At 32.4% G+C, this 24,603-nt stretch overlaps 1 protein-coding gene across 3 annotated transcripts in view; it reads right to left on the reverse strand.

The window, feature by feature from the left end:
* LOC127718317 (hepatocyte growth factor receptor-like) overlaps positions 1–24,603 on the reverse strand; it is a 132,076-nt gene that overhangs the window by 79,705 nt on the left and 27,768 nt on the right. For 2 of the 3 annotated variants that reach the window (XM_052224317.1, XM_052224326.1), the window contains exons 4-12: positions 22,914–23,141; positions 22,113–22,316; positions 12,834–13,007; positions 9,440–9,637; positions 7,052–7,186; positions 6,507–6,571; positions 5,586–5,728; positions 4,871–4,979; positions 4,097–4,242 (exon numbers count right to left, since the gene is read on the reverse strand). In XM_052224317.1, the coding sequence (XP_052080277.1) occupies positions 4,097–4,242; positions 4,871–4,979; positions 5,586–5,728; positions 6,507–6,571; positions 7,052–7,186; positions 9,440–9,637; positions 12,834–13,007; positions 22,113–22,316; positions 22,914–23,141 (1,402 nt within the window). The remainder of the gene's footprint in view (positions 1–4,096; positions 4,243–4,870; positions 4,980–5,585; positions 5,729–6,506; positions 6,572–7,051; positions 7,187–9,439; positions 9,638–12,833; positions 13,008–22,112; positions 22,317–22,913; positions 23,142–24,603) is intronic. The other variant, XM_052224310.1, reaches the window with a different exon arrangement.

A 24,603-nucleotide genomic window follows, 5' to 3' on the forward strand; every position in this document is an offset into this window, starting at 1 on the left:
TAAGACACTGTTGCTATGGATTCATCAGTCGTCATGCGAATCAAGAATGAATTAAAATGTCATGGTATGGCAAATTGCATGATCTGTAAATCTATACATCACATGACCATTCTTGCATATTAAGGTATACAAAATTATAAATAATACAAGTCTTATAAATTGGGACAACAGACGCGTGTTTCGTCTACAGACGACCAATCAGAGGCTGTCAAATCTATTACGGTTGAAGTGACAATTCAAATACGAATCGGAAGAGCATGCAATACTAAATAAATGTTCCAAATACGACTTCGTCCGTCAATCTATGCTTTTAGATAAAACAATATAATTGGCTCAAATAATTCAACATTTTATAAACATTAATTTACAAAAAAGAACATATTGACTACTGGGCTGGTAATCTCTTAGGTTATATCACTATAATATGTCTCCTATGCGTGGTAGCACATACAAATTGTTTCGATCGACAATTCGTGATGGTGACCATAGAACATAAGTAGTACATGTAGTATTCTTCCTCATTATCTTGTTATCATTGTTTGATTATTTCGCAATTTAAGTAAAAACTTATATAATTTCATAGAATGATAATTACTGGGAGAGAATGTCAAAGACACAAAATACATATTTCCATTCATGTTCACATCTTGTCAGCTATTATAAAATTTATATCCATTTTTAACTCTTCAGTGGACAATACCTCTTCAGTGAACAATACGACGGGTGTTAATACCATAAATGATATTCTTATCTACAAAATAATACTTAATCGCTCAAGCTTTTATAGAAATGTACGTCCATTATGAGTCGATACTGTGTCCTCGGGCATTTAACATCTTTCCGGCCTTAGTATACATTCTTTTTGCCTTGAACTTTAGGTGTTGGTATGTATACGTCATTCATTATAGCAGCTATTGACTAACTTCATGATTCAATTTTTGTATTCCCTCAAACAGTAGAGTTATTAGTCGAGGATTTATTTTTATCACTAAACTTTATCCTTTATTTCATTCGAGTCAAAATGCAACACAATGGTTTACTCTATCTTACATTCATGAGACATCTGCAAAATGATCTCGTTTTAAGCTTATGTTGGTGTTGCTATGCCACATATTTGTCCATATATTCATGTATTTAGTTTCAGGAATCCATTTATAAATCATAAACAAAAAAATCAGTTGGCATTTCCGCTACAATTTGTCATACCTCTATGCTTACTTTAATACAACCGCGTGATAGATTATTTGTGTTCCGTATTTTCGATATTGTAAAAGTTACTTTGTATAAAAATCAGTAGATGTGGTATGATTGGCAATAAGACAACTCTCTACCAGAGACCAGAGGACAGAGAAATTAACAACTATAGGTCACCGTCAGCCTTCAACACTGAGCAAAACCCATACCGCATAATCAGCTATAACTAGCCCCGAAATGACAAATGGAAAACAATTCAAAAGAGAAAACTAACGGCCTAATTTATGTACAAAAGAAATAACGAAAAACAATATGATACACAGCAACAAACGATAACCACTGAATTACAGGCTCTGATACGGCTATAATGTGGCGATGTTAAACTAGTTTTAAGGCGCCAACCCTTCTCTTAACCCGGTACAGTGGTGTAACAGTACAACATAAGAACAAACTATAGAAATCAGTTGAAAAAAGGCTTAACTATCAGATGGATACAAATAGAAATTAATCTAACAAAATCACAGAGTGGACGTGGTAGGTAATTTATACATCACCACAATAAAAAGACACTTAGTACAGATCTGAGAGTACTCACAGTTACTGACAGCTAGTTCAAAGCCAATAACAACTAATAAAACAAATCATGCACGTCAGACTAAAATATCAATCAGTACACATCCGATTCAATGGATTTAGTATAAAGAGATCATTAACAGTCAGAGAAAAACATGACCTTGTGCAATGCCAAGATACAGGTAACGACTGATCGAAGAGCCATGAATGTGCATATGTATATAAAAATAATATTTAGTTTGATTTTAATTTATTGATAATAAAATCAATAGTAATACCAATAAAAACAATATTCAAAGATCTACTTACAGTGTTGAATTGGTAACCTGTTATAATAAGTTTATTTCAAGGATCGATAAGTTTCGCAGATCGTATCTAAATTTCCGGGTTCGGAAAACAACATCTCCGTGAAAATTAAGATGTGCTATCCAGTTTGAAATAAGTTTCTAAAGATACAACCAAATTTCAAACCCAAATCAATATATCTGTGGAAGAATTTAGTAAAGTTTTTAAGTAATTTGTGGTACCGAAATCCCTGACTTAATCATTTTTCAAGTAATACATAGATTACGTTCATTGAAATCTAAACCGTCACAACAGACACGGGCATAGCGAAAAATTTGTGATAAATAAACACCGTAAGATGGTACCAAAGGAACATCACCATCTAAGAAAGGAAAATAAACAATAAGAAACGAACAATCGTCCCTTTTGTCGTAAAGTTTAGTGCAGAGTTTCCCGTGTTTAACAGAAATATCGAAATCTAGAAAAGGGTAGTTATAACCTTTTTTTTATTTATTTAAAGTAAATTCCTTTGGGTAAATTTCGGCAGTAAATATAGAAAATTCTTGATTATTTAACGAAAAAATATCATCAAAATAACGGAAAGTGTTGATGCATTTATCAATTAAATGCAATTTAGACGGGTCTTACTGAGTTTGGCCATAAACTGTACAAGCACAAGTTTGCTCTGAAAGGGGTGCAATTGGTGCTCATAGGAACACATACAACCTGTCGATAAACTTTATTGCCGAAAAGTACATGCATATTATAAAGGAGAAAATTTACAGCTTCAATCATTTTATCACACCTCCAGTAAGTATATCTAGCATATTTACCTTTCTCATTAGTGAAGAAGTCTTTAAATGAGTTACAGCAAATATATATACATTCAGATTTACCAGACGACCTTTTTATTAAATAGGAAAACTTTTGTTTGATAAGATTGTGTGGAAGTGTAGTGTAAAGAGTTGAAAAGTCAAAACTGTCAACAGAATCAAAAGGACCATCAAAAGCACGTAATTTATCTAAAACATACAAAGCATGTTTAACACTACAAAAATAGTTAATTCCACTATTTTCATATGTTTTATTACAAAAGTTAAGGATATGTTATTTGATAGTAGTTACTGAACTAGTTAAAAGAACTGAAAGATTAGTTTAAGAACACTTACTAGAGGCCGCGAGAAAACGACTTTTACAGGTTTTTTGTGTAGTTTTGGTAACCAGTACATAGAAGGGACCTTCAATTGTTGTTACAAAAATAAAGCAAAATAACAAAAATACCGAACTCCAATGAAAACTCAAATCGGAAAGTCCCTTAATAAAATGGCAAAATCAAAAGCTCAAACACAGGCATTTCCTTTTGTAGAAAATGATGGATTAAACCTGGTTTTATAGCTAGCTAAACCTCTCACTTGTATGACGGTCGTATAAAATTCCATTATATTGACAACAATGTGTGAACAAAACAAACAGACATAACAGGTTAAAAAGTCAAAAATAGGGGTATAGCAGTCAACATTGTGTTATAATTTTAATCACTAAAAAAACAACAAACAAATATGTCAACAAAGAAAAATAAAATGGCATATATACAAAGCACGTAAGCACAAGTGAAAGACAAGAATACAAAAAATTACCACAGCACAACAACACATTGGCGGGATGCATAAGTACCGAGCCACGCCATAAGGATATTACCAAAAATGGACTGAACAGTATAGGTAATAATTTACAAAGACAAATAAAAGAACACTATAACACGTAATTAAGATGATAAACAACGTCAGTACCTAAAATCTCTACTTCATGTATTACTTGTCAACAAGGTCTTGGTATCTTCCGATGAACTTTTTATAGAAAAAAGACGAGACGAGACAAGTGATGCCTTCCCTTGTCGGATTGCTCAGGATTGTAGCACATTACATGTTGTGTTAAGGCTTTAGAAAACTTTCAAAATCGGCTTTTACTGTGTTATACTTATAGATACTTATTAATCTTATTACACAGAGCAAGGAAACACTGTCGTTAGCATATACTAGTATACCTGCATTTTAAACAAAACACATCGTCACAAAACGAAATATTGTACCGACTTTGTCCTTCAAAATCAATATTGAGACCTCTTATTGTTACAGTTGTGTTTCCAGATAGGATTCCTTTCTTTGGTAAAAATTCTAAGATCTTAGGTACCTGGAAAGAAATTTCCAAAACGAGTCATTGTCAATAAATTACACATAACATTTTTAAAATTTAATTGGTTATTCTTTTATTTTTATTTCCTGTCAGATTTATAGTAATTAACTATTGAAGAATAAACAATTGCATTACACAAAAAAATTGAAAATATTCGTCTGAAAGAAAAAAAAAAAACATTGAAAGGGTAATCTTTAGGCAGCTAAAAGGTAAATAAAAAGTTCCTTAATTTTAAAACGAGTCATACATTCTGCCTATGGCTTTAATTTTGTATTAAATGGCCTCATAAAAAACTCAGTTTTTTTCAACTCTTAAAGGTTTGTATTAGCTTTCGGACTTCCAAATATATCGGTCTTAATCATCACTTGTCAAAAATTATTTTGACACAAAACAAATTGAAACAGTACTTATCGAAATACACATTTACTGCAGTTAAGTGGGTATCGTTAATGTCATTTTAGTACTACTAGTAATTCATTTAAACATGAGTTTTCTATTCTTTGGCAAATAGGAGAATTATAACTTAGAAAACCTTATTTCTGAACAATAATGGTTTTTAACAAATAAAGCATTTACAGTAAATATATTTAAAGTTGACATCATACTCAAACATTGTTTTAAATACCTTGAAGGTGAAGTATTTGGTATTTGAATCGCTGAAGTAATTTGCATTTACCCAAACGAATAAACCAATCGTCTGGAGTGCGGTGTATTTTCCAGTAACACAAGTCAAACTGTTCAAAAAATATAAAGAAGCTATGTAACTGAATGTTTACTTATAAGAAAAGTAGAATACGATAAATTTATAAGACCAGGGTGCATTAACGATTTAGTTTTAGAGTTAGGTTTATAACAAATTTTAGTTTTACCCAATGAATCATATTTCTTTCAGTGTAATAAACATGATAAACGATAATTTTTATCTTTATTTTTCATACAATGAATCTTTTACTGTCGTTTTATTATCGACTGATCTGTTATTCCCGAATGTAATATTTTGACATAGTGCTGGTTCATTTGTTGGGTGATGCATGCATTTCAGCTAGGACACGCTTACCCTGTAGAAACTCCTGGTCCCGTGCCTTCGAGAATCGAAATATCATTTCAATATTCCAGTTTTTAAAAATGTAGAAATTAAAAAAAAAATAAAAAAAAATATCTTAATATTGTTGTCTTAATCATAGCTTATGCCCCATGAATCGATGTATGAGATATGAACATCAGTGAATTTCTGTTTCCTAATTTATGCAGCTTATAGTTGTTGATCAAAAAATGTGTTTCCGCTTTCATATTAAGTATGTTACATGGTTTATTAAACTAAAATAGATTTGTATCTTTACTCAGTATAGGGTGTTTGGACTGTTACGTTGTGACATCTTACTCCACTGATATCAACAAATATACTATCATTTACATTTCCAAGATAATTTCCTGTTAATGTCAACAATGTACCACCATTAACTGGTCCACTTGCTGGATATACCTATATGACAAAAAATAAAAGATTTTAAAAAGCAATCATTATTTATACTTTGTAAAACAGATTTTTCAAATTATTATGTAAAAATAATACCACAATAAAAAAATGACCAATCTTATTAAAGTCGCATACTGGTTCAGAACGCCTTTTTTATATAAAATTTAATTTACATCTTTATTGTGTTAAGAAATAAACATAGTGTATATACTGAATTATTTCAGGTAATATTGTCGCGGTCCAAATCGTAACGCACTTACAATGACTTTAAGAGTAGAATACTGAAATTAAATAGTAAACCCGCCGGAGTTTAAATGTGTTACCGTATTTTGTTATTAATGAAGACCAAAAACAGGAGTTTTTAATATCTAAAACAGAAATCAGCATTTAGAAAAAAAACCTAAAGTCAATATGTGAACAAAAATTGGCCTTTTAACAATTATTTGTGTTTTGAAATTTTGCAGCGCTCATAGATACTACAATGAATGGTGAAAATGTTGACAATGCTCCACCCATTGTCGTCAGATTGACAATCTTAAACATAGAAACATTGTATTTTTTATTTTTGTATTTTTTTTTTTGCTTCTCATTGTATAACTGGTGTTCAAAGAAAAAGTTCAGTTTTTTGCATAAACTATGCATGCGAAGGGTCTTGCGTGATATTCGGAAATTAGATGTACATCTAACTATTTATGAAACTGATATGTGAAGTAAATAACCCTTCAACAAAACCATTCCAAAAGCATATCAATATTCACTATCATATATATTTAATACAAAATACCTGATCAATTTCAGGCGAACAGTTAGTGGTTAAATTATCCGAGTTAGTCTCGTAACATGATGGACCTGAAACACACAAAATTCACTAACATATTTTATAACTTATTATCTCCAATGCCTTCCTTGTAGCAAAGAGTAATGGGTATATGTTGCATGAATGAAAAGGAATAAGTATATAATACATAAAAGTTTTCATTTCACTCAGCATGCTCAGGTTACGTAAATTGTGTTTTCTCTGTTTTGTTCTTATTTGTAAATAACCATCTTTTTCTCATATCTTATCATCCATTGCACTACGATTAACTGGACTTAAAGTTTGACCTAGAGACAGCTTAATTTGCACTTTTGATCGTTGTGTTTTCTCCTACTCCTCGATTTCTTGGTTTTAAGTTAGTTTTAGTTGTTTTAATTTATTCATTAAACCTTGTGCAAAGTGCTTTGACGATGTGTATAAAAAAAGACTTTCTTTCACGAGTGTAGTAGAAAATAATAATCACTAAATAGATAGGTATTAATACATTTGAAAATGATGATACGTTTTTATACCTAAATCACATTTATCACCTATCCATTTATTTACACATCCAAATAAACAATTTCCGGTTTCAATGTCACAAGGTCCACTACAGTACGCAGGACACAATTTGCTACAAAAAGGACCAAAGTGTGTAGGTGGACAACCTAAAATACAAAAAAAAAACCAGTTAAATATAAGATAAATACATGTTCCTATCTTGATGATTTTATTCATTTCTATCCTTTAAAAATTTGTTTGAATGCATGGTTTTATAAAAATAAGGAGAAGTGGTACGATTGTCAACCAGACTACGATTTAAAAAGTTCAAAGGAAGTGGATGAATGCAATTATAGACAACCGTACGGCCTTCAACAATGAGAAAACCCATTACCGTATAATTGACTATAAAAGTTCCAGAATGATAAATGTGACACAATTCAAACGAGGAAACCGACGCCTTTATTTATAACATAACAATTTACGAAAAGCAAATTTGATAGTCATAAACTAACGACATCTATTGAACTACAGTTTCATGACTTAAGACAGGCAAATGAAGAATATGTTGGGGTTTAAAGAGAAGCGAAAGATACCAGAGGGTTATTCAAACTCATATGTCGAAAATAAACAGACAACGCCATGGCTAAAAAAGAAAAAGACCAATAGACAAACAATAGTACACAAAACACAACACAGTAAACCAAAGACTGAGCAACACGAACCCCACCAAAAACTGGGGGTGATCTCAGGTGCTCCGGAAGGATAAGCTGATCCTGCTCCACATGTGACACCCGTCATGTTGCTCAGGGTATTACAAACCCGGTAATAAGTCTAATTCGGTAGGTCACATTCGGGAAAAAGGTACAGGATTGTAATTACGACATTAGGAACATACCCGTTATCATCTGTGAAACGGATATTCTATAACTGTCAACCAACTCGTGATGGCGTCAGTAAAACGTACTAAGGGATGACTTCAACTTCACCACTTGGAACTCTTTGTTTAATAGCTTCCTTGTGAGCAGCAATCCTCTATCAAGGAAATCATGATAGGAAATACAAGCCCTGGAATATCGTTTCAACTGGGAGATATATACTCCGTATGCAGGCGCCGCTGGCATGTTGCTACATAGAAATGGAAAATTAACAATTTGGAAGCCGAAATCATCCCTTTTGTCGTAAAATTTTGTTTTGACCCTCATTGTCAATTGCTAGATGTAAGTCAAGATATGAGGCAGACTTAACTGGATCTGTAGTATCCGTGATCTCAAGTTCGATGGGATAGATTCGTTTAACCTAGTCACCAAATGTTGAATTATTTAGTGAGAGAAAAGCATCTATATAGCGGAAAGTAAAGGTAAAGGATACTGTTAACTTCTTTTCTTTCTTCCTAAGAAGTTCCTGTATGAAGTCAGCCTAATATTAATAAAGGAACAAGTTGGGAAGAAGAGGGGCACAGTTTGTCCTCATGCGAATGCCGATTGTTTGTTGAAAAACACGTCCTCCAAATGTAACAAATATGTTTTCAATCACGAAATCAAGCATCTTGATAATGTCAGTTTCAGAAAATTTGTTGTTAGAATCAGAGTGATTTTTCACAAAGTAGGATTTTATCCTCCCTAAGACAAGATACCTGTATCTACGTTGGCCATTCATTTTTATGAAACAAAGCAGGACCAACTCTTTCAATTAGTCTTTTAATTTGGGATGGGGAATACTTGTGTAAAATGTAGAAAAGTCAAATGTTTTAATACTATTGCAAGATGAAAGAAACTTAGATTTTATGTACTCTAAAAGATCTTTTGAATTTTTGAACATGTTTGTTAATTGTCAAAAACTTGACACTTTTTCAGATCAAATTTCATCATTGATACGAGCTTACTTATAATTCAGTATGCGAGACGAGCGTGTATCGTCTACACAAGACTGATAGACAGTATGTGCAGAAATTCGCTACGGCCGTCTATGTGTTAGGGCAGACGATAGTATGTCATGCGGATAATCGGTAACATTCAAATAATCAGGATAGCAAGTTTACATATATTGATGTTGTATGTTTTGACTGTATGGTCATATAAAAGGATATCAAGGAAAAACGAATAATGAACATCTTTAAATACATTTATCACGACAATAACGTACAACAGAAGTGCTATGAATATGGTTGTTCATAACGATAAGCGGTGGGTCCTTTGAGAAGTCCGAGCTTTATCGCCTATATAACTACAGTTAAAGTGATTATCAAAATTACACTGGTAAGCAGAAGAAATTAAAAAGAAATAAAAGAACAAGAATCAAAAATATTCATTATGACAACTTTTCATTTTTCATAGATGTTTAATTTGTCAATGCACAATTTCTTCCCAATGCATAATCATTTCCAGCGTTTTTTTTGTTTGTTGTATTTTAACACTCACCAACAATCCCAATTTCACATACTTCAAGCTTAAAAATTTGGTTTTGAATTGGAGGTTCATATATCAGGTATCTGAAAACGGCACTGACATTGATCACAGTTGGTAAGGATTCACCTCTGAACAAAACAGTTCCATTTTCCCATAAACCACTATAGTTAGAAGCGTAAAGGGTATGGTTTCCTTCCTTTGTAATGTTTACTAAACGATAAAAGTTCAATATCAAAAACTCGGCTAGCATAATTATACAGACTCTTTTAAAATGCCAAGCCAGTTAGCACTAAGCTGCTCAAGGAATGTGAAATTTTCTAATTCTCATGAACACTATGCTAAAACATAGAAATACAATCAACAACCATAATTTTTGATTTCAATAGTTTTCATAACAACGACGCACATTTAACATGTATTGCTGTTAATGAATGTGAAAACATTATAAAAATTGTTGCATATTATAATCACAAAACGACTAATAACTGAAGATTACACTTTAATGATTCTGATAACTCATTAGTCATATGCATTAAAAAAAAGTTATGTCAAACATTCCTTTTTACACCACGTATCAACTAAAAGTACGGACATCTAATATCGGATGTGGAACATCAGTGCTCATCGTAAAAGTTTGACTTGTAATTTTTTTTTTTGGCGAATGGAAATATGTGGATTGACTTATGGCTGTCTGATACATTTATTAATTATCAAGATAGTGTTATTAACAAAGGTCGTAAATTAAGAAACGTAAACTTATTGTTTGTTTGATATAATTATACTGGAATGTAGTTATCTTTGAATACTGCCTTGTTCTGTGTTAATAATGATTCTTTTTAAAGGTTTACCGCATAAATTGAATGATACATTGCTTTCCACGTATTAAAGACGCACGACCATGCGACATCATGCGTAAAATATTTTTTTATTCTTTTGGTATGTTACAGACAGGTATTTTGTTTGTAAATGGCGATTAAGTCAAATTGAATTATCTTCCCGAGTCATATAGTAAGTCTAGACGTCTCTAGTATATATCATATACAGTATACAGATTGATATTTAACCATTGGAAAATATTGATATTTAATTCATTGGTTGTAATTGGCTTTGACTGCAGCTACTCTTAGAACGGTTAATTTTGCCCATTGTCCTTTAAGTAGTTTTTTTTTTATGCTAAGCACCGATCTGAAATATTTTAAGTTTTACTTAACTGATATTACATGTTGTGTATAATGGTGTGCTGCTACCTCACTTTCTCATATTAAAAAGCAGTGTTGTGCTTTACCAAAGATGTATAGCCCGCGTCAGGCTTTATGTGCGTGTCTTATGTCAGGAACCTTTAGCTTTGTACATACATTTGTTGTTGCTGTTGGCTGCCTACCAATGTCTTGTTTATCTTCGTTTAATTTAATTATCTAAATCATGCCATAAAATAGGAGGATGTGGTATGATTGCAAATGAGACACTTTTCAACCAGAGACCAAATAATGTAGAAGTTAGAAATTATAGATTATCGGACGACCTCCAACAACGAACAAAAACTATTACCGCATAGCAAGATATAAAAGGCCCCGAAATGACAAATGTAAAACAAATCAAACGAGAAAAGTAATGGTATGATTTATGTACAAAACAATAAAAGAAAAATAAATGTATTAAGATTTCTCTTTTGAATTGTTCAACTTTTTGTTTTCAGAATTTTGTCTTACCAAATATACGAGATAGGATTATTGCAGAAACATTTCACATCTCCTAACGCATATACTTAATAATTATTTATAAAAAGAACAAACAAAAGAAAATAAAAAAAAAAAAAAAAAAAAACCAAGACAAAAAAAACAAAAAACAAAATCAAAAAACAAAAAAATGTACACGCTTCAAAACACAGAGAAGGAGGAATAATAGTAAGATTGAAATACTTGATTCGTTAAGTATGTATCTGTATACGAAGAGAAGAAAGATATTTCCCTTCTTCAGATTCATCTTCAGAAACATAAAGGCAGTCATCAAATGTAGCTGATACAACGTCACAAATAGTAATATTTGGCTATAACCAACCATTGATTTACAGAAATGTTATAAAACAAATTCTCTAATTTCACACTCTTTTAAGCTCATTGTTTGATTGAAAATGCCGCAACTCAATTCACTACTGTTACATTGATAAACGGTAAAAATGCAATTAAATTCAATACATTACTACACGGAAGCAATGCTGTGTTGTGAAGTGAATTTGAATAGCTGAAGATCGCAAGTAAAAATACATACAAAACCGCTGATTACCCAAGACAGATTTACCTTCTGCTATCTATAACAAGCAGTCAATATATAATATTTTGCCAATAAGGTTAACTAGACCAGCAACTGAATCGACAAAACATACGAATTAGTTTATCGATACCATGCCTTTGTGTCTACACTCCCATGTTCTAGCGGGTTTCGATTTTTTAGATTCTAGAATAGTCGTCTAATCTGTAAATTTACCGATTATGTCATATTTCTTATTGCCGTATTGGGGCATTTTGTAAGTGATTTCGCATGGAAGCCGACGCATGCATAACAGGAGACGCTTACCATTTAAGCACGCCTGGTTCCGATTCCATCAGCTTTTGTCCTTATTTTGATTTGTATTAATCGGTTATTTTCCATTTCCTCTGATTTATCTTATTTATTAGTTATTTGTTTATATCATTAGTTCTCTAAAGTAGCAAAGGAAACACATAGTTTGCTTATTATATACTTGATAATTCATACAAGAGAGAAAAAATCATCCGACTTGCATCTTTTTTGTAATTACAAAGTATATTTAATTGATTTAATAATATTGCATATTTCGACGTCTTATATCATCAAGGTGGGAATTTATCAAAAAACAAACGAAGTGGAAACAAAATTAAATTTCGAAAACCAGTACAATACTTTACTTATAAAAATAAAATGTAACAACATCAGACTCAGCAGCAATGAGTTGTATTTCATGTTTGGGGTTTTAAAGCAAGGAAAATAAAGGAATTACTTTTATAAAATTTTTAGAAGATACTTCAAAAGCAAATGATATCTTAATATATTCGACAGCAGCAAAAGGTTAAACAATACCTTATTTACCATTAAATGCATTGTAAAATAAGTCAAGTCAACATGATATACATTCTCACAGTGAACTTGAGACGATCAGAAAAATATAATGAATGAATAGTATTGATCAATGTAAAAGCTAAAGAAAGCATAAACAATAATCGATAGCTATTTTATAAATACAATGTACATAATCTACAAAACATCTTGACATTTGATATCTATTAAGTTTGTGAAACTGCTTAGTTTTATAAGGTATATGATGATAAAAAGTGTAAATGTTTTTACCCTGTTTGCATATGATAATATATGAGGAATCATGATAACATACCAATAAGAGTTAGATATATTTCCGTCACAACGCTTATTTCCTTAAGGTCAACCTGTACCCACATCTCAGATCCATGTGATGGGACACACGATGTTTTATTTCCGTCATTTGCTAGAATAGCTTGTTCATTTCTAGTTGAATTAAACAAAATTGAACTGTCAAATGCAAGGTTATCTGTAATAAAATCAATGTTAAACGCTTTATAACTTTGCTTAGCACTAATGTGTCAATGTAGTATTCATAATGAATGCGTGAAATGATATGTTGCGGTTTGGCATAATTATTAATACATACGGAAACTATATTTAGTCATCGTAGAAAATTTTGAGGTAGGCGACTGTAGCCAATATATTTCATGTATTTATATATATTGACATAAACTTTTTAGGGTAAAATGTGATGGCATTGAACAAGTCATCAATGATACCACTCTTATTATTTGGTACGCAATACGCGCAACATCCGAAGCTGAATAACGTTAAATAATGTCAATTTTTGCTATTGTAATCTCTCTGGCGGAAGACAAACATATTTTTGAATAAAGCGTATCAATGATATTTCATGTCAACACAGGATCGGAGGACTGAATAATTAGCGGTTGATACCCTGTTGATAAATTGCACGTCTTCCAGCAGCGACATCGACCCAGTGGCTTAAAAAGACCACTCAAAGATACCACATGTATGATTGGGACAGTAATTACTATTTTATTTTTTAAAATTTGATTTATTTATTAGTTGTAACTGTACCAATCTTATAAGTCAAGCCCTTTCCAACTGGTTACCTAATTTGTTCTCATTTTGTGCTGTTAGACCTCAATCACTATGGGGAATATATGAGCTATTGCAACCATTTTGAACCCTACTTCATTCTGTTTGTGGCTGTTCAAAGTAAAAAAGGAGCCTGTTATACAGTGGTTGTCTTGATTACAGTCTGTCACATTTGTTTTTTCTATATATTAGTTTAATCGTTTGAAATGATTTTGTTATTATGAAATTTGCGCTGACAATATAGTTGCTTTTATCAACGTCACCCAAGCCATGCGGTTTCTGGTAGATAGGTGTCTCTTTGATATTCATACCAAATCTCCTTATATTGAAGAGGGGCGAAAGATACCAAAGGGACAGTCAAACTCATACATTGAAAATAAACTGACAACGCCATGGCTAAAAAATAAAAAGACAAACAGACAAATAATAGTACACAAGACACAACATAGAAAACTAAAGACTAAGCAACACGAACCCCACCAAAAACTGGGGGTGATCCCAGGTGCTCCGGAAGGGTAATCAGATCTTGCTCCACATGTGGCACCCGTCGTGTTGCTAATGTTATTACAAATCCGGTAAATAGTCTAATTCGGTAGGTCACATTCGTGAAAAAGGACGGCGATTGAAGTTACGACATACGGAACATATCCGAATATAGGACCAGAAAATTTCAATGATACAAAGGACACCAACTCCTGTTCGTAACCTGGGCCATATTTACGAAAAAAATCAAAGGTCTCCGCACATTGTTGTCAATATAATGGATTTCTATGCGACTGTCATACAATTGAGAGGTTTAGCTACCTATAAATATAAATAAGAAGATGTGATATGATCTAATGAGACAACTCCTCATCCAAGTCATAATAAATAAAAAGTTTACATTTTAAGGTCAAAGTACGGCCTTCAACACGGAGCCTTGGCTCACACCGAACAGCAAGCTTTAAAGGGCCCAAAAAATGACTAGTGTAAAACAAATCAAACAGGAAAACCAACGGTCTAATCTATAATTTTTTTATATAAAAAACGAGAAACGAGAAACACATACGAACCACACCAACAAACGACAACCACTGAATAACAGGCTACCGACTTAGGAACGGTGCATAAAAAAGCAGCGGGTTTAAACTAGTTAGATGGCGCTAGTTATAAAACCAGGTTTAATCGGCGGGTAATTTATGACAGTATTTGTTATATGTTTTGACCGGATTTAATTTGTTAAACATTTCCACCTCGTATAACCCTGCTACAAATGAATCTGGACGTTGGTGCATTCGATGCGATAATCAGAACGACATTTGCGATGACAATAATTTCGAATGCCTTTCTAGAACTTATGTGAGTATATATCAATGGGTATGTGAACATGGTAGTATATCTTAGCAATTTGTTGCAAGTTTCAGATTTTGTATACAACTACTATATGCAAAACATGCATGGTATGATTGTCTAAGTTTTTTGAGGCGAATAAGGTTCAATATCTTTACTTACATGAACTTTTGCGTAGCAATATTTCATGTACTTTTAGCAATAATTAATAACTACACGTAAAATTGCAAGGCGCCTTCAAATGTCCCTACAACTCAGACACGATATCATATTGAATAAGTTCATCTTATACTGTATCGTTCGTTCCACCAAAATGTCCAAGTTCGTTGTTCTCTTACAAATATTCACTGTACAATTCGTGGTCAAAAACTGATAAAAATCATGTTCTTTTTAAGGTATTTGTGATGACAACAGTAAATCTTTTTCTGTGTTTTATTGGAAATTTTTATCTACAAGCTTTGTCGCCATAGTAAACCATGTCCATGACCTTGAAATAATTAGTCATCCAAAGCAATAATTAAAATGATTTATCCAGCGTACAACTGACGGCATTTATAAGTATTGAAGACTAAGAACTTTCACTGTATTCTAGATTTAATAAAGTTAAAAGAAAAATAAGTAGCAGACAATAAAACTTCCACATCTCTTACTTTTCACGATTTTGGACAGTTTTCAAATGCAGATGTGGATCCAAGCATTGTGGAGATCGTTTAACTGTGTTTGTCGAATTCGAATGCGCTAGATGACGAGTCAAGTCCATTCAAACTGCTTTTTATAGTTTATTCTCATATTGTGATTTTCATCACAGTCTTAGGTTAATTAGATGATAGACTTGCAAACATGATTAACCCTGTCGCATTATGTACTGAAATCGTAGAATTTTGTTAACGGGGGGGGGGGGGGGGGGGGGGGGGGGGGAGGGGGGGATGGTTTCACCAAAACGAACTATCAGAACGTTTCATCTGTATCAATTTGATAATAAAGGTCATGCAGGTAACAGGATAATGTAACCCAAGGTTTACAAAATTGGTTTAAATTGACTATTTATCCACTCTCAATAGTTAAAATTAAAAAAAAAAATTAAATGCTAGATAAATAAAATTGAGAATGGAAATGGGGAATGTGTCAAAGAGACAACAACCCGACCAAAGAGCAGAAAACAGCCCAAGGCCACCAATGGGTCTTCAACACAGAGAGAAAATCCCGCACCCTGAGGCGGGCTTATGCTGGCCACTAAACAAAAATGTGTACTAGTTCAGAGAAAATAAACTTCGAAACATATAAATAAAAAAAAAAAACAAAAAAAACATACAAGACTAACAAAGGCCAGAGGCTCCTGAATTGGGACAGGCGCAAAAATGCGGCGGGGTTAAACATGTTTTGTGAGATCTCAACCCTCCCCCATACATACCTAGTCAATGTAGAATAAACAAGCACACAGCAATACGCACAGTTAAACTCAGTTCAAAAGAAGTCCGAGTCCGATGTCAGAATAGGTAACAGAAGAAACTAAGCAAAATGACAATGATACATAAATAAACAAAGGAGTACTAGCAGTTACTGACATGCCAGTGTCAGCTTAAAAAATGTCCAGAAGCTTCATGTTTTAACGCCAATATTATCAACTGCATGGCAACATTTATCGTGTTGACAATTTTAAAAATTGCAAATGTAAGAAAACTCTAAATTTTCTTAATGCTTTCAGTTGTTGACCTTTGTATTGTTGATTTTGTACTTCGCCAGAAATATAACCGCACGGTTTCTTCGAATGGTAGTTTACTCAGACTCATAAAAATTAGGAATCGGCATAAGTTTTTTCGATGATAACGCGTGCGTCTGCATGGGTTCTTGATATCCAGCTCAGAGAGAAAAAGGGCCACCCCAATGGTAGGTTCATTAAGAGTCATTACTACTTCGGATTGGTGCTCATTTATGCTTTTTCACGAAGAAAAGTTAAAGGCGAAACATATAAGAAGTCAAAATTTGAATAAAATTATCTAGACAGGTTTTTTGTAAGATGCTAATGAAAATCACATTGAATGATAAATCATTTGAATTTTGGCATAACAGTAGCAAAACTATAATGTTCGAGGAAATTAGACAAAAACGTCTACACCTATAAAGATGAATTAAGTTAATAAAAGAAAGAAAAACTGTTGGTATTGGGAATTGTCTCTCCATTTTCATATCTCCACATCAAAAGAACCAAATTAGTAATTAACGATAGTAAATAGTGATATGTTCATTGTATAAACATGTCCCTTAGCTTTTAGGTGCTTAAAATATATTGTATTGGAAATAACCTAACAAGTTTGTTATTAGCGATAGACTAATTGGATCATTTATCATTATTATAATTATACCTAATATGATGCACCATTTTTGTCAACCTCAGTGGGAATTACGTGCACCCCGTAAAAAATGCATTTTTATGGTTTCTAGATAACACATAAACCTACAATCTGTATTAGCTTGTTAAGTTTAAACAATAACATTTTCAAAAAATATGAGGCACAGGAAACTTTGAATTTATAATTATCAAACATAGTATGCATGCTTTTATCCGTGGCAAGGTCGTGCATTTTTTAATATTTGCTTATAAAAATGTTACATATTTAAAAAACAAAAACAAAAAAAAGTAATGAGTAATACAGCAAAGAATATCCGAAGAATACAAATTGTACTTTCCTAAACAGTGTAAATTCTCCTGTCTCAACTTAGTGTTACACGGTCTGTTCGATTCGAACATGTCAACGTCCGGATTCATTTGAATCAGGGTTATACGGGATAATTACCCAGCAGTAATGATTTCGAATGCACAGTCTAGCAAAAAACTCCGTTCAAACTAGTACTTCGGGGTCGTCTTAAACTTGTAGTGAAGTAAGATTTTTTTAAAGTTGAAGAACTAATATTTCCCTTAGATAAAGAACTGCAATAAATGCGCGATTCAATTTCCTTTGGGTTATTTATGCACACGAAGTGATTTTGTTTCTGTATCTTTTCTGTTTCATTTCAATAGGAAGCTCTTATGTGTTCCCATGTGAAAGAAGAAAGATAGTTTACTTTAAAAGTTTGTATTTTAAGCCATGAGTTATCGCGTACGTGTTTTTTTTTTCATAATTCAAGTGTTATTTCATTTTGAATAATATACATTTGCAAGTTTATATCTTAAAGAGAAGTATTTGTGAAATGAGTATAAAAGCTAAGAATACACTATTAGTTTAATTGCAATGACGAGACCTGCTTTTATAACAAACGGATAAAACTAATCTGCAGATTGTGTACCGATGCTAGGTTGCACAGTATAGTTTGTTATTCTTATTTTTAACTATTATGGATTATCATGGGATTAGTTTGGGAAAATGAGGGTTTGGGATGTTTTTCCTGTCTTTCCATTTAAATAAATGTCAATGCTAGCCTGAGATCCTGGCTAAATCTCTGCATGAGGATTTTTTTATTAATTGGAAAATCGACTGAATTTAAAAGAAATCAGTCCTGTACACACGAATGAAGTCCCTGAATAAATCTGCCCCCTGTTTAATTGATTGTGTATCAAATAGAAGTAGAAAATATGTAATAAAGCTTTAATCTGCAATATTTTCAAAGAACTTTCATTAAACTTTCAGCTTTCATGAAATTATGTGTTAGTATAACATATAAATAATGGAAGATGATATAAATAAATGGTCTAATTACTATCAATGAAATGGCCTTATTTCTATTCAAAATAGTTTTCTGTCATCAATGCCGGTCATGGCTTTTCAATAATTCTGTCAAACCACAAAGGGGGCGTATAATATTATAGTGGAATCGATATCTGTCTTTCGAAGAAAGAACATGAAAACTCTTTATTTTACATGTTTTAATACAATAAAAAAAATATTACAAAAGGGGAGATAACTGGATTTCAATTTCTTGTGAGCTCATTTGCAGTAAAAATAGGATTAAAAACCAACAAATATATCCAAACAACAACGCACAAAACCGTTCTTAAATGAAACAAAATTGACCAAAATCAAAGCAAACTTTATTATATATAGTTACGATACTGTTGTCAGGTCATTAAAGATTGCATATTTTAGCGTTAATATTGATTCACTTATAGGGTCTTTGCATCGGCACTAAACACATTTATTTAAAAACCAGTTGTTGGCATGACACGGGTTATGTTCTTCTCATATATGTTATGATGGCATGATACTAAACCCCTAACGGGAAGGATTGTGCCTGATAGTCATATGATGAAGACATAATCTTTCAATCAGTTTAATTGAAGTCTGGAGCTGGCATGTCAGTTAACTGCTAGTAGTCTGTTGTTATTTATGTATTATTGTCATTTTGTTTATTTTCTTTGGTTACATCTTCTGACATCGGACTCGGACTTCTCTTGAACTGAATTTTAATGTGCGTATTGTTATGCGTTTACTTTTCTACATTGGCTAGAGGTATAGGGGGAGGGTTGAGATCTCATAAACATGTTTAACCCCGCCGCATTTTTGCGCCTGTCCCAAGTCAATAGCCTCTAGCCTTTGTCAGTCTTGTATTATTTTTAATTTCAGTTTCTTGTGTACAATTTGGAGTTAAGTATGGCGTTCATTATCACTGAACTAGTATATATATTTGTTTAGGGGCCAGCTGAAGGACGCCTCCGGGTGCGGGAATTTCTCGCTGCATTGAAGACCTGTTGGTGACCTTCTGCTGTTGTCTGTTTCATGGTCGGGTTGTTGTCTCTTAGACACATTCCCCATTTCCATTCTCAATTTTATTTCAATTGTCAATTACCAAAACGAAAATTGATCATAAAATTAGAAAAAAAAAACTAGCAAAATCTAGTTCATGGCAAACGGAATAAAGGAATATAATTTGACAAAAATCCTTCATTTACGACGTTCAATATTAGTTATTATTTTATGTACTTTGCCAGTAAACAGTAGGAAATGAGAAACGAATCAAATTCACATGTCCGCGATTATACAGGTGTCTTATTATAGTAAAAAGTCAAGATTAGCTTGCAGCACATGTAGGTTTATGGCCTTTGACAATTGAAAATATTTGTATTGTCAAACGATAAAAGAGTTTGCACCGTAAATAGGTCTAGTTGAATAAATGTCTGTTAAACAAAGATGTATATGTAAATGATATCTACGTTTTAATGGAATATCTAACATGTTGCATAAAAAAGTAGAATTGTATTTGAATCTAAAATACTGTTATATCCCATAGAAAAAAATGGTTGAAAAGAGTTAAATGAAATGGTGTAAATGAACAAAATGCTAGAAGAAATGATTATGCTTTAAATGTACATTATTTATTACAAATTTATTCAATATCTGTTCTATAACATTGTATAAGTCGTCTGTAGAAATGATATGTTTTGTTTTGAAAGAAAAATAAATTGGATGAAATGAGTCAAATAAAAGTATAAATGACCAAACAGCTCGAAGAAATTATAATGCTTTATATATACATTTTGTATTCATAATTTATTCAATATCACCGTATCATGTATACTGACATAAGCAACACGACGGGTGCCACATTAGGGGCTTTGAAAAAATGCAAATCACGTCATGAGATCTTGCCAAACAACACATGCATAAATATTTGATTATTTAAGGAGCTATATATACAAATATATGACAAACAAGAATGTGTCCATAATACACGGATGCCCCACTCGCACTATCATTTTTTATGTTAAGTGGACCGTAAAATTGGGGGTCAATACTCTAATTTGGTATTAAAATTAGAAAGATCATATCATAGGGAACTTGTGTATTAAGTTTCAAGTTGATTGGACTTCAACTTCATCAAAAACTACCTTGACCAAAAACTTTAACCTGAAGCGGGACAGACGGACGGCCGGGCCGAAATTCATAATGCCCCTAGGTGGGGCATAAAAAGGACATTGAATAGTTTTCAAATTATGCTTGGGGAAACTTTTCCTGATAGATTTGGAACTGTAGTTTTATAAAAAGAAATCAAATTTATCAGCGAAAAAGTTGTGAACTATACATTAAAACATTTCACTGTATCGAAGCACCGACTACTAAGCTGATAAAACCTCTTAGACTAGACATGCAGAATCGGCATTGAACCACTGCTACACATAAATCTGTGTAAGCTTGGTGAATCTGAAGATTTTTCAGGAATTTCTTTTATAACAAATGCACAAACAAAAAAAAAAAAAATCAAGTGATTCGAATACATAGATATAAACGGTATAACAAAATGTGTCCATGGCGTTTCCATACATCATACATTTCAGCATATGGGGATCATAATTATTTTAAACTTTTTGAGAAAAAAGTGAAATGGGATATGACGGTGTAAATTATTTAGTATCCAGTGTAATTATTAATAAAGGGTTTTGTCGGTCCTCAAAAAATAAGAAGGTAAAACAAAAGTCCATTATAGAACAAACACATGTGATAGGTCTAGGTAGTTACATTTTCCCATTTGTCATACTAAAACAACTACACTATTCACTTATTTTAATATAATAACATGAATAGTTTAATTAATAATGATAAAAACAAACTAATCAAAGATACCAGGCTTATGATTATGTACGCCAGATGCGCGTTTCGTCTATAGAATACTCATTAGTGACGCTCGAATCATGAAAGTTAAAATGCCAAAATGAAGTACGAAGTTGAAGAGCATTGAGGACCTAAAATTCCGAAAAGTTCTGCCAAAAACAGTTTAGGAAATCTATTACTGGGAAGAAAATCCTTAGTATACAACTCAAAGAATCTTTTGCAACACTTACTATCTGAGTACAAAATGATCACACTGGTCTAAAACTAACATCATTCCTGTTTTAAAGGAAGCTGAATTGATTAAACAAGAAGATGAAGATATAAAAAAAAAATTGGGGAGGGGGGGGGGGGGGGGGGGAGTGGAGGATTGCCCGTCTTAATTTATTTTGTTAATTTTGTTTGCGAGGTTCATTTGGAATAAATTATCAGATTTACTATTTCGTCAATATTGAGCGTTGTATGCATGATTAACAAGACAATGTGCACAAAATTGTAAAAATGGCGACTAACACTTTTACCCCTTCACTCCAAAATTGCAAACAGTGTTAGTGTCTGAAAGGAGTAAGTTCACGAAAGGGTTAACATTCGATTATCCATCACAAGGCAGGTACAAAATTAATGTATCCATAATTACTTACATTTGTTACAAAAGTTTCCTGTCCGCCTTTCTTTACAGCCTTCGGTACAAACGGCGGTATATTGATCGCAGTTACTATTCAAACAGTTTTTATCGCTACATCCTCCCAAAATGCAGGAACCATTTCCAGGGAAGCAATGCTTCTCTATACAACTTTCGGCACAAGAAATATCGCAGTTACTTCCCCAAAAATTCTTTTCACAACCTAAAACAAAAAGTCATTCTTAGCAGTAATGCAAATACAAATAATCATAATAATGTAGATTTCAACATTCTTGGATGTAGTGAAAATTACTATAAACTTTTTAAGGTACATGTATTACTAAAGACAATTCGATGTTTATTGTTTAATACGGTTCTGGTGTAGTTATATAAATTACCCTTCTGAAACCCGGCTGAAAAAAAAGTAATGAAAAGCAAATTCCCGGCAGTTCCTGCTCAAATCTGCAGGTAAATCTACATTTGTTAAAGAATAAAAGGAAAGTAATTCCGGATCGTAATTTATTAGTGTACGGAGTTTGGCTGAAGAGGGCGTTTGTTTTGCTGTGCAGTATGCACAAATATGCAGCCACGTGTTGTCAGAATGTCTTTCCGTTATTTTTCTTTTAGTCCATATAATTGTCGTCTGCCTTTCTTCGACAATATTTATTACAGATGAACATTGCAATACATAATTTGTCTTCAGGGACATTTATTTTAAATATAGTCATAAAAAGGCGTAAAATAAAGTTAACCAAACAAATTTGTAGTTTATGAACAAGACAAGTACTTTATTCATAATACAAGGTAATATAAAACCTACCATAAATGGCAACGTAGCATAAACTAACAGTTGGAGCATATGGTATAGATTCAAGTTCATATCCTGTACGGTCGTAATAAATAACATATTTTCCAAGATGATAACAAGGTATTGTCTGTCTGATGTTTGGAAGACCTGGTTTAGGATCTTCATAGCAGAGAAAACCGTTAGGTGGAATTGTTGGTGTATTGGTCACATATAACTGAAATCCATCCATCTCAAAAGCATCTGTAATAAGAATAACAAATTGTATGTCATGGCTATAGTTTTTATCTCATGTAGTACAGACATATTTGATATATTGTCCAAGATAATTACAGGGTATTGTCTGGGTGTTGTTTAGGGAAATAGTATCAGGACCTTCAAAACATAGATATATATCAGGTGGAATAGCTGATGTATTTGGCACGTATAAATTGAAGCAACTACCTGTCGTAAAAACAACTATAAAAACAGTAATCGATATATTATTCTGTGATGTTTTTTCCAAATTTATTTAGCCACTTCAGAAGCCTAGCTTTATGAGAAATTAGGTCACGTTTCCTGTAGTTAACTTATAATCGTTAATACTCTCAACAACTTATTAATTGCATGATCACGATATTGGATCTTCCTGTACTACATGTACTATTTGAAACGTTGACATATGAAGTATACACATTTTGAGATTCTGTCAGGTAACTGCGGACATTCTTTTCTACAACATTGTCACTTTCTGTACGGAATTTTCTTGTTTGCTATGTGCACCTTTTTCTATTTCACTGATCGGTGATTAGTTGATTCTAAAAATATATTTTTTAGCGCATGTGCCTGTCTTAAGTAAGGAACCTCGTTAGTGGCAATCTAAATGTTATTTAAACTGTTTCCTTGTCTTTTGGGAACCACTATTTGTATTGATGGCAGATATTTAATAGTCTTTGTTTATTATATCCATAATTGTTAAGATTCGGAGCTATTGAGAACTTGGCATAAAATATATATACCTGTTTATTGGTCCGTTTGTACTTGCGTCCATTCGTTTTTCGTTTTGTAAAATCAAAATCAATAAACAAAAAACAAAAATGTTTTTGTTTTTCATTTCTGGTTTCTCACAAACCAAAACGAAAAACAACATTTGAACAAAAGCGTTTTCATTTTTTTTTTTTTGATATTACAAAACAAAAACAAACGAAAAACAACACACTGATTCAATTTTTGAAATTATTTCTAGTTTAGATATGAACTATGCTTTCATATTTTGTTTCGTTGTCACCGAAATTGAATTTTGTCAACGTAGCTCGTTTTCATATACGTAATATCAACATGTAAACGTCAATTTGATGGAAAACAAAACAGACAATCTGACTTGTGAATTGAAATAAGGTGAAACTAAGACTTTAAAATTTCTTGTTTTTTTTCTATAATAAGTAATTTAATTATTATTAATATCTAAATTGTAATATTGAAATATTAAATGGATTACAAATTTGATTTACACAATGAAGTATACTTTCATTACTACATCACATTAACAAGGGAGGTTACTACTTAACTGACAGGAAAACTAGCAGCCCGGCCGTTAAAGTATACACACCGGTTATCAGATCAAATGTATTTAAATCAGAGATAAATTCGACGAACGTAAATTCCTTTACAGTCTTAACATTCAGGGTACATGGTCTATACTTTAAAGTTTTGAAAGGTTGGCAAT

The sequence above is a fragment of the Mytilus californianus genome, unplaced genomic scaffold (assembly GCF_021869535.1).
Source record: "Mytilus californianus isolate M0D057914Y unplaced genomic scaffold, xbMytCali1.0.p SCAF_1, whole genome shotgun sequence".
NCBI lineage: Eukaryota > Metazoa > Mollusca > Bivalvia > Mytilida > Mytilidae > Mytilus > Mytilus californianus.